Source organism: Octopus bimaculoides, chromosome 2 (genome assembly GCF_001194135.2).
Source record: "Octopus bimaculoides isolate UCB-OBI-ISO-001 chromosome 2, ASM119413v2, whole genome shotgun sequence".
Taxonomy (NCBI): Eukaryota; Metazoa; Mollusca; class Cephalopoda; order Octopoda; family Octopodidae; genus Octopus; species Octopus bimaculoides.
In genome coordinates, this window is record NC_068982.1 from 35983082 (window position 1) to 35995652 (window position 12571).

Sequence of the window (12571 nt, forward strand, 5' to 3'; positions counted from 1 at the left end):
TTTTGCATTGATCGTTTTCGAATATATGTTCTCTGGTAAAAAGCGTGACATGTTGAACACAATGTCAAAAATGAAAATCGCCAAAAAGAAAATCACCACCACCCCCCACCCCGTGGGGGGGGGGGGGTTCCAAAATTTTTTTTTAGGAGGAATCGCATGACCGTGACATATAGAACACATTATCGAAAACGAAAATCGCCAAAATTAAAAAATAAAAAAGTTACAGCCATTTTCCCTCAGTGTCTAATTCCAGTGTCTTCTCAAATGCAGAAATGCACGAAGCTTTCAATTTGTTTACTTTTATCTATACATTTTCTGGATAAATCAAGAAATGTCACAATATCCGTTCAAAAATAGTAACTTGAATTAAGTAGGTAAACCGTAAGGGTAGTTTATGAGGGTGTCGGTGATGGTCGTGTACCAATATTTGTTCTTTTTTAATATATTTCCCCCACCCCCGATTAAATCAAAACCCTATATACGATGATCCACTAAAATTTCCAAACAATGAACTATAGTTCTTTTTTTAAAAAAAGTCACCATTATACCTAATTAATGAAATTGTCTTGAAGTAAGTTAGCAGACAACAAATTTCATTGTTTAGCCTTTTGTTTACAAATGTAAGTTAGGCTCTAAATCGATCAGATTTACTTCTAAATTTGAAAACTCAAAAATTACAGAACGAAATGATCACAAAACTTCCAGTTTAGAAATATCTGATATTGCTCTTTGAAATGATTCGCATTACAAAACTATATTTTAAAAAATAAGTCAACGACACAGTTTTTATAATGAGTTTAACAAATTGTTAAGAGTGAAACGTTAATGTCAATAAATTATACATGTGAGCATAGTTTCAAGGTACAAGACAACTGCTTTCTAAAAAAAACTGTAAAATAGGAAATGTTTTTTTTAGGGTGGGGGTGTCCTTTCGTAAAGGTTTTTTTTTTATGGGAGTGGGAGACGTCAAAAAGGGAAAAGACTTACCATTAAACATGAGGACATGGCGAGTACAGTTCTAGCAACGAGATCTACCTTCGATGAAACAACGAAAATACCCAAAAGGAGACGCGATTAAAAAGATTCTAGTTAGTACTGTCGTTAAAAAAAGGAAAATTTGGAATTAGCGAATGTTTACTTATATAAAAATATTTATGCCATAATGTAATATCGTTTCATCATTTCGATTACTTTAATCTTTTTTCCCCTTCGTTCTCCATATAAAAATGCAAATAGGACCGCACTGAATAACCACTTCCGCAAAGGAACTTCACTCAGTTACCGTTAATTACATCACAATTATTACCGTATTTAATTTTGTTTATTTCTGGAAATCACATATAACATTTTTATAATGAGAAAAACAGACAAGAAAACTATCGATCAGTTAAAGAAAAGTAAACTTAAATTGATTTTTGTGAAAATTTCATCGTGACAATTTTGAAATCAGGCAAGAAATGGAAGAGTCTATCGAATGTAAATGTGTAAATTTAATCTGTGAATATTGTATTCAAGCTATTATACCAATTTTCACATGATATAAACTGCGGTACTTTTTTAGGTAGACACAAGTAGCATGTACTTCATATTTTATTTTCTTTGTGGATGATAACTCTGTTATTTTCTCTGGCTTTATTCTATCTCATACCAACAAATATACTCAGTGTAGACAAAAATATTTCTCTGTCACCATTAATCTAACACACCCGTGAATAACTGTACTTCGCAAATTAAGTCTCATGAGATAGAAACATATCCAGGGTTGTTACCGTGTGTTAAAGATCAGATTAACCTTCCTTTTACTGCATAGCTTATTTACAATTTTAATTTAGACTCCTGTAGGATTACAAAAAAAATTTTGATTTTGAGTTGTTGCCCTTGAAAATTTACTTTTTCAGAAATTTTCGACATTAACTGGTAATAGTTTCGATGAATTAAAGTTATGACCACTAGCATTATATATGTTCTACATTTTGATTGAGCTACTTTCACTGTTATTTCTACGCGCTTAACTCGCAACGTCACTCTCACTTAATCAACTGGTATACTACCCAAATCTGAAAAACTTGCAGGACCATATGACAAATATGCTTTCCTGTAATGATAAATTTTATCTAATACCAGCTTACTGATCTTTTTTTTTCAGCGTACCCATTCGTCCTCTTTGACATAAACTTTGTGAAAAATAAATTGTAAAAACATTTGGATTATAGATCCTGAGTAGACACGTATTGCCAATTTTATTTCATTTAATGCTTTTGTTGAAAGCACATGCTTTTAGAAGCTGATGGGTAAGACAGAAACATCAGAATTTCGTAAGGGGAGAAGTTTCGGAAAAAATTGTTTGGCCAGACAGTTATTCATAAACCGCACTTATTCACCTTGCAGATTTTCTGAAACTGATCTGGGATTCAAATCAGTTGATAATTTAATTTATTAACAACAGGAACATAAGACTTCTAATTCATCTTGTAGCAAAACAAAATTCTCCTGGGTTAACACACTGGCTTCATTGATGTCCTCTGCTTTCAGTAATGTAAGACTTTTCCTCGGATCTTCAAAATTGTCATATTAACCGACTTTCAGTTTTGGGTTCCCCGGCTAGAGTTTCAACCAGACAGTGGCATAGAGTATACGCTGCTTGGAACACCCCTTGAGTTTACTGTCTCCCTGCCCTCTTTACAGGCTTATATATCAGATTGAAAAGTGCTTGCCCTGTTCACAAAGTTTATAATGGTAAATACGGTGCGACTGGCGTTCGTGAATGGTTTCTCTGACGAGATATCGGCGCGACTGCAACAACTGCCGGACGAGATCTCCATGGGCGAATTTATTGCTCTAGTCCATGTGCTGACGCGAAATGTAGAGGTGATAGGAACTATTGAAGCCTACGGCATCGATGAATTACGAGGAGAAAAAGCCTCCATGGAGCGGCTGCAACCATTTTAGGCCAGTGTTTTATGTGTCAGTTTCCGTACATGGCATGGGATTGCAGGATGCCGAAATCCGAATGAATTTGCTGCCAATGCAAGCAAGCAGGACGTAGCATCAGCAAGCGCCGACAGAGAAACAGTCAAAGGGAAACTACTGTCTCACTAGTTTCCCCTTGCAAGCAAGTAGAGGCGCTCGAACACTCACAGCCTATAGGAGAAGCTCGACGACTTTAGTGACTGAAAAGTGGAACAAGATAAGTAGTGTAAGGGCAGTTGATAGCAGTGAGATTAGATGTAGAGGTAGCAGTGAAGTGGAGATGGTGATGCAAGCAGCAAAAATAAGGCTGTTTGCAATTGTGATCAACCATAGAGTTGATGTAGTGATGGGCATGAATACAATCGAAAACAGGGTTACATATGCGCTGTGAGTTTGCAATAGGTAAGTGGGGAGAGCCCTGAAGAGAACAGTATTGTATACACCATTGTAGGCAGTGAGTGTCCGAGTGCCTCTACTTGCTTGCAGGGGGGAACTAGCGAGACAGTAGTTTCCCTTTGACTGTTTCTCTGTCGGCGCTTGCTGATGTTATGTCCTGCTTGCTTGCATTGGTAGAAAATTCATTCGAGTTTCGGCTTCCTGCAATCCCATGCCATGTGCGGACACTGACACATAAAACACTGGCCTAAAATGGTTGCGGCCGCTCGTTATTCATCGATGCCGTAGGCTTCAATAGTTCCTATCACCTCTACATTCCGCCTGGCATTTCACGTCAACACATGGGCTTGAGCAATAAATCTTTTTTGTACCTTTGTATATAAAAAGCAGGGTGTCAGATTATATGTATGTGAACTCAAGTTGGATAGTAAGGATACCAAACAGAACCTCTTTGACAGATGAAATTACCATACTTTTTGTATTATAACATAGCAAATATTCTTTAACTATATCATCTGGCATTGCAGAATATTCAGTTTCCTTATAACATTTTCTTCCCCCATGTAGCCAAGAATAATTTTCCAGGATAAGATCAAAGAATGAGCAATTGTCATTGGCTTCTTACTTTTTTGGCAATTCTCAGAGCAACCATATTGATGGCACATCACATAACTTGTTTGAGAAACCTATCCACTCTGCTCAAGTCACATACATTTCAGATTGCCTTTTGCTCAAAATACAATTATTCTGTCAAATTTATCAGGATGTTTAGCCTAAAAATGTTGTTTCAGAGAGTTTGACTTCATTATGGTTTGATAAAATTTTATAACAGATAATACATAGGAATTTTTGTTTCTCCTTTTTTATCAAATTTGTTGTGTGGTTTACTGTAAAATTTTCTTGTACAATAGGCTTCCATTATTATTGGAATAAAAAAGTAAATATTTTAGTAATTACTTGTTTAGTGTGCAATGTTAGGTACTTACAATAAAGTAATCTGAATTGAAACATCATTATCCTTTATTAAACTAAAGAAAATGTTACTTTCAACCAAATTTAACATCCACTGAAGTTGTTTGAAAGCACTTAGCAAAAATATAAGAAATTTTCTTGGGAATGTGAAGTTCGTTAGCCTCTGGCATGAAAAATGACTTGGTGATGAAGCAATCAACATGAAATAACTATGAATTAATTAAATAACTATAATGTACAATGATGACACTTGCCCACTGTATTCTAGGGTTACAGAATGCATAAGTTGTGTTGTGATCATGTCAAATTTCCAGTCTTTTTACAAAACCTGCACACCCAGCAATTTCTCTTGGGACACTGTGCAGAAAAATAAACTGCTGGTTTGAAAAGCCTTGATAGTTCATTTACGGTAAAAAGTAATTCATATATGTGATTTCCCAATTTATTTTTAATCCATAGCACCCTTCACTACATGCTCACCACACTACAGCAAAAATGAAAGTATAGATAACCTCCTTACACTATCATAATATATAACACTGAAAATAAATGCAGAAGAGTAATAGATGTTGCTCTCCAAGTCTCCCTCCATTTTAGACACCACCAGACTGGACAGTGAAGTTAATAAAACAGGCTCAAACTGTCACTCTGCAACCCATATGCTAAAGTACAGTCCCTAACTAGGCCTTGGCATAGACTATTTTAATCATAGGCAATCATTTGACAATGACTTTCATGTCACAGAGGACCACACAATAATGAAAAGAATTTCATTGTCAAACAATATAACTGATATTGTATCAGTATTTGATTCTTCTACTGGTCAACTCGTTTCTTACCAATTGACTATAAAAAAGCCATTGTATTATCTTCTTGATGTCATCAGAATTCATAAATTTTTGAGAGAACATGAAATTTTTTTTTTTCAATTATATAAAGCTATAAATAATAGCATGTAAATATTGGGCTAACAATCCATTTTGGATAGAAAACGTCAAAGGCTGCTCAATTATCTGTTTGAATACACTATGCATTAATTTCCCTTCAAAGTTCAGAAGTTTTCATTTACAAAGAAAGTTCCAATAATTTCAAGTATCATCAACAAACTGTTCGCAAAGCCTTTGACTGCATCTCATACAAGGACCTACCAAAACTGCTTACTTATGGATATCATCCATCTCTTCTGGAAGTTTTCTCTCAGTATGCTCTGTCATAATCTGGCAGCCAATCACCATTCTATCAAATTACCTTCAAGTTTATTTAAGCCTTTCTGTACATTAGCAATCTGCTCACTATTTCCTCACACACTCTTCTACAGATGATACCATCTTCACTCCTCCTAAACCTGCACACAAGAGCATCTCCATATAATCAAGGTACCTCTACCAATCTATGTATTACATCTATAGATAGAGTCCTCAAAAGCATTCTACAATAGAATAATATCAAGCTAGTCTCAGTACCAAACCACAGCAAACACACGTTAAGAAAACGTTAACACAATCTAATGAGGAGCCTCAACATGGTAGCTTGATCCTTAAGAAAGCTGCTAAGTTTTCCCTCAACTTACATCATTATTAGGTAGTGTATTCAGAATATGCAATACCTGAAAAAGAAAATACTTGGCCACAGCAGAAACATGATGAGTCAGCCTGATGTGGTCTAAACTACCTCAAAATGACCCTAATATTCCATTGTTTCTACTAAAACAGTACACTGCTTAACTACTTCAGTTTGAAAATATAATCAATTCTTATCAAATATTTCTCTAGAATCTTCAAAATATATTATACTAGTGAGCTTTCCTAAAGTAGATATCTGATATCTATTATTGCTAAGAATATTGTCATAAATTTCAAAGGAACTATAGACCCTCAATAAATAAAGCTTAAAGATTTTTGATCTCATAAATGGTAAAAAAAAAAAACAGCAGACACTAATATTGTCATAAGTATGTAGTCATAAAGTTCATGCTTGATGCCACTATTTTAAAGAGAATTTAGTAAAAATTTACTTGTAAGCTCTCTCTGATAGTCAACCATGAGTCCTTTTTGTGGCAACGACTTTAGTGCTTAATAACTCTTCTGAAATAACTGTCTCATTTTTCATGCAATAAACATGTTCGGCCTTTCTACATCCAAACTATAGCACTCTAGAACTCTTCTCCTTGCACACATATTTTCACCAATTTACTAGCTCTCAATATGCACATTCTTTCAAATTTTCCATTTTAAAAGAGCTTATATTGACTGTATACAATTCTCTCTCATTAGACAAATCAGACATCATTCAGGTTTGTTTTGAAAGACATTCAATAAAAAGAATATTGAAGATCTTAATTTATTATCCAAACGCATTTATCATATTTCTCTGTATCACATATTTCATTCATGATATATTATTTCATGTGTTCTTTATTGTATTTTTTCAACTTATTTATTGAAGTGGCTTAGAAGAGATGTCTCTAATATAGCATTTATTATAGATCAATAGTAATACCTTCTTGATAGATAGTCAAGTGTCATATAGTTTAAAGGAAGACCAGAAATTGATTTTATGTCAAAGTTATGAATAAAGATTATAGAACCTTATATAAAAAGAGAAGCAACTTAGAGGTTTTACCATAACCTTTAATATCTTTGAGTGGAATCTAGTAAAGATAACCAGTGTAAAAGCATGTTGTACATATATATCTATGGATAGTTACGAGGTGGGAGGCTATGGACTGATGCGTGCATGCACACAGCTCTTTGTTGGAAGCATGGTGGTACTATCTAATGTTCTTAGGACTCTACTATCAAAGCCAATGATCTTGTTGGCTAGGATTTTTTAGAGGGGGTGAGCACATTTCTGTTCCATTGAGAATGGAGAGAACCAGTGCATTGTATATGCTGGTACAGACATGTCTGTCTCCTGCTAGACCTTACCAGGGCTTTACTCTCATTCAATACAGTAGCTGGAATAGCCCTTGTGGAAGGCCCAACACCAGATGGCTAGACATGATTGGGCAAGAACTCCAGAGGCTTGACATCACCTTGGAGGATGCAGGACTGCCAGCATTGGAGATCATTGGTGGATCTGGTGAGCTCTACACATGATGACGCCTCTGGGACCGCTAATTTGGAATGACCCCACCAAGTAAGAACGCGAAGTGAAGCCCAGCATAGCCACAGCTTTTAAGCTGAAATTAGTTAAGAAAAAAATATGCATATATACACATCATCTGTTCTGATTGTGCTAGGAGACGTTATACACTGCAGATTACAATGTGCTTCCAATTCTTTCTTGATTGCACTCTTCTTTTTCCATCTTGGCCCAAATTCTTTAACTAAACCATCTTGCCTTCCAATGAATCTAAATACTTGTAGGATACAAGTGCACTACTTTTTTCTACTATTTGCATGCTCTGAAGTGGTTAGAAATATGGGATCCATTCAGTTTCAAAAAATCTGTGATTGAAATGGAATAGATCTGAAATAAGAATGTTTGACCTGAGATTTCTGGGATTAAAGTTAGTATTTTTGAATACATATTATTACTTTTCTGTCTTGTCAAATATATAGAAGGCATTATGCATAATTAAGAAATTATGGCATTTCTCAATATCATGAATATTTTATCCCAATTCACCCATTTCTACAGTGTGTACAGTTGCGTCATTTCTTTCATTTTTTTTAAGTAAAATGTAGATCTCTATCTTGTTCAGTATTTGTGTAGTGCAAGGTTAAAATGAGCAGGATAGTAAAACAGGAATGGGCAACCTTTACCAAGAAGTGGGCTGCAAGAGACATGATACATCAGACGGTCCATAGGCCACACCACCAAAGAAATTAATAGTAATTATTCATTAGGTATGCCATTCAGAAAGTCCTGAGAGCCACATTTGGTTCAGACTACATTAGAAAGTCATGATGGCTTACAAGACTCTCAGATTATGAGTTACTGGAGCAGAATCAAGAAATTATATTAATGTTCAGGTCTGAACTCAATGGTGGTTTGCCGGTGTCCAAAAGGGTCTGTGAAGTTGAAATTTGTAGTAACTTATCTTTCTTCTCTGAACCAGCTCACATCCTTGTTTGTACACTGAAGGGCTCAGATTTCAATCCTCCCATAACTTGGATCATCATTCAGGCAGAACTGGTATAGATTCAGTTAGGCAACCAAACTTTCAGAGAACCTACAGAAGTTACATTTACTATATCATAAATTCTTGATAAATCCACAAACTCCTCAGAGTACTCCCTACATGTGAAGCTGCCTAGCACCAACGTGTCTGCTGTGCCATTGTGCTCTGATTTTGAGAGTAAATAAATGAGTTACCATAATTTATCTAGCTTGGCATTTGATTGTTATCATTTAATGTTCGTTTTCCATGTTGGCATGGGTTGGACTGTTTAACAGGAGCTGACCAGCTGAAGGGCTGCTCAGGCTCCATATCTATTTTGATATGGTTTCTATGGCTGGATGCCCTTCCTAATGCCAACCACTTTATGCTGTACAGGGTTTAACACAGCACTGACAAGTGCTTCTTACGTGACACCAGCACCTATGAGCCCTCAAAATTAGGGATACTCAACTGGAAAGGGTTGCAGGGGACGAGCGTGTCAGCAAGGTCAACTTTTAAAATACTTTCAAGCTTATAATATATTGTGTAACCACTTGTACACTAAAAGGCTTTTAATTGGTCTGAGAAATAATACATTTTTCAAGTCTTTCGACTATAGTGTTAAAGACAAATATTAAGCTTTGATATTTTTTTACTAAATAAATTCTGAAGGAAATTATTCATAGTAATAACTTCAGGAAAGGTGGATAAAATTTTGTTTAAATAGAGACGGTGTGCACTTATTTTAAAAATGAATAAAAAGCTAGGTTTGATGCGTCCATGCTTAGCGGACAAGGCAGGTTTTACTGCTGCTCGAAAGACTTGGCTGATATGATGTATTTCATTGTAGGATATTTACTCTTCAGAGGGCAATACATGTCTGCCAAGAAATGAGTTATAATTTTCACAGCAATGGACGTTATTAAAGTGAGGATTGCGAAGGATCCATGAACACATGCAAGAGAATACTCTGAGGTTACTCAAAGGCAAAATATGCTAGGAACCAGGTGAAATTCTTATCTTTGTCAGTGTGAAGAACTGCTTTTCAAAGTCAAATAGAATTATGTTGTATCACCATTCCCACTTACTTGGTTTTACATGAGAAACTCGAAAAAAATCTCCAAGAATGGCCTATTTGGCATGGACCAAAGTAGTTTGTATTTACTTACAACTAGACGTTGATCTATTGATATTCGTAATATAGAACATGCAATTCTTTCTATCATATTGGAATATGTATTTATGTAAAGACGGTTTGTTAACAATTCTCAAAACTAACATTTTTTACTGCTTTCGTCTGAGAAATGATCACAATTTTCAGGTTACAACTAAACGATGCTTAAACCATACACCCCCAATGATTTGCCTATTATATATCTACAACCAACCTAAGTTCACAAAATGTATCGTATAAAATATGCAGCAGTCTATTCAATACCTACAAATGGGGTTGTGAGATAAATAGGTATGACTACTGCAGCACTAAATCTATTCAAAGTAAATTTAAAATTAGTGCACTAATTAGCAGTAACCCTGAAATAGCAATCCAGGGGAAACAACCACGGTATTTCAAAGAAAAGAGTTTGAATTGAATGTAACCTGACACAGAAGAATGGTTTTTGCTGTTATTAGGCTTAAATGAACGACTGTCTTGTACCTACTTGGTGCAATCTTGAAATTTCACTCACTACTTTGATAGTACACGTGGTACTCAAGACTAAAGAATGCCGTATACGCTTTATACCTACAAGGTTGTCGCAGTTAATACAATCTATATTATGTCTCACTGGATTAGGAAAAAACCGAAAGTTAAATTACAGAAAAACCTGTCAGTCAGTTCATGTACACTATATTTTACAGCAAAAATTAAAAAACGATATTTTCCGATGCACCCTAGGAGTTTCTCAAACAAGTTACAATTTTCGTCTTTTCTGTTACATGAACCACAGAACAGTGTCAGAGCGTCGTTTATTATTTCGTTTTACAGAGGTCTATGTGCTTTATACTTGTTGCATGTGGGCACCACCCTTCGAGTTAATAAACTCAACGCGTGGTTCAGTCCTATGCCAAAATTTATAACCATCAATTTCAAGAATGAATCCTCCACTACTCGATTTTCCTGGAAAATTCAACTGACATAACACCACAAAAAGACAAACTTGTCAAGTCACGCGACATCCTCTCCCGAAAACCTACTGCACAAGACTACCAATCTGAACCGGGTCCAGACAAGGTCCTCTGCACAGTTCTTGTTACTATGGAAATCAAACCAATGTGTGTGTGTGTGCGGCTTTTCATCAATTCATGGGGAAAATGTATTTCATTTCCATAATTAGCATACACAAAGTCTGAAATCAATTGTTAGAGAATTGAAAGGTGTGAGCCAAAAGAACCTAAATTCATAATCACCTTAGGCTGAACACGCTACAAAATGCAGCACATCCTGTACTAGGGTAAATGCTATCAACTCAGCACCCAACTACCAAATTAACAAATATAGTAGCGTTTTCGTTAGTAGAAAATTTGACGTAACTCTATACCAACTGGACTCCGATTCCAAGGGTACAAGTGAGCAGTCTGCTACAGCCGCCAGATCAAGTGACTTGACCATATTTTTAGGTATATTTTAATAATTCATATATACTATGTATCATTTGATATTTAATAATATAAATTCATAACGTCCCCCGATGCCTACTTTTTTCTCCATCGAACCCAAAGACACCAGCGCTCAACTGGACTCTCTCACCGTCCACTTTGGGAACTTCTGATTGAAAGAAACATTTTCCAAGTCTCTAAACCATATATACTGTTGTCAGCTTTAATGGTTGCCAAGCCTATATAAGGTAAGACAAGATTCCGACTGACGTTTTATATTACAGCTATGATAACCATATTTAGTTATGAAAACTAAGAAGGAATTTTAGTCAAAAGCTGTGAAAAGCATTTCGCTTTCGAAGATCTTTGGGCGGAATTCTGCTTTAAGCTTACTATATATATATATAACCATTCGGCATTACAGGGTTTTAACCCCCCACCCCCGACTTTGGGAGGTCATAACTTTCAGAAAAATATTCTTTAATGAAATTTTCTATGCATATAGTATTTACTATGTAGAATCCGAATATACAAAAATTTTGGAATGGGGGTGGGGGACAATTTTCGGAAATTCCAACAGAGTCCACTTAAATTCTTCTTAACTTCCAGGAAAATAAATATTTTTTCGTGAAATTTTCTACAAATATACCTTGATATATCTACATTTCGAGGGTACTACTAAAGCAGTGCAGACCCGAACGCGCGAGCTAGTCTTGAGTGGTCGATCCTAACCCGCGTGTGCAAATGAATACGTGTTTAGGGTTAGGATCGACCACTTACGACTAGCTAGCGCGGACGCGCGACTGCGCGTTCGGGTCCGCGCTGCTTTAGTAGTACCCATTTCGAGCATGTAGGAATTTAAGGAAACAACTGCAGGTTATTTTTGAGAAGCGTTCCCCACTCGGTGGTGTTTCGGAGCAAGTCATCCATATTTGTTTCATTTTTCTTATGTGCGTATGCGCATCCGTAGATTTCTAAACAGTGAAGAGAAGCCGTCATAAGAAAACTTTCGTTAAAAATAACATGCACACGATTTTTTTCTCTCAATAGAAGTAAATTCCAAAGTAAACGTTTCTAGTGGAGAAGTAGAAGAGAACAGGAGCAAAAATAGGAATATACACGCACGGTTGAATATAGAAAACTATCACAGTGTCGCTTCACGAAGAATTTTAAAATGTTAGCTTTCCGAAACTTTTTTTTCAATGTTGCAAAAACACGAAGATTAAGAATAAACAGAAAAAGTACAAATATATTTTACACACCTGTCGTATACGTCGGTTTTGTTCTTTTTCATTTTAAAGGTGGTTATGTTATTTTGTTGGGATTAATCCACCATTAAAGTGAAAAAAACAAAACCGACGTATACGACAGGTGTGTAAAATATATTTGTAAGTGGGAGGGGGTGTTATCCTTTTTCGCATGTGCGTAATCTCTGACATCTAAAACGTAGGGATCCGAAAAAATGCATCTTTCAAAGACGTGCGAAACTGCATTAGCCCCCACCAAAAAAAAATTTTTTTAATGCGAGTG

General features: G+C 35.7%; 1 protein-coding gene across 7 annotated transcripts in view; it reads right to left on the reverse strand.

Moving 5' to 3' along the window:
* The window catches only part of LOC106884361 (armadillo repeat-containing protein 8), a 68182-nt gene that overhangs the window by 52248 nt on the left and 3363 nt on the right, over positions 1 to 12571 (reverse strand). For 5 of the 7 annotated variants that reach the window (XM_014935717.2, XM_014935711.2, XM_014935716.2 and 2 more), the window contains exon 1: positions 988 to 1250. The exons of 1 other annotated variant lie outside the window; for it this stretch is intronic. In XM_014935717.2, the coding sequence (XP_014791203.1) occupies positions 988 to 1005 (18 nt within the window). In that variant the 5' untranslated portion in view covers positions 1006 to 1250. Of the gene's footprint in view, positions 1 to 987; positions 1251 to 12571 lie in introns of those variants that run through there. One more of the 7 variants, XM_014935715.2, reaches the window with a different exon arrangement.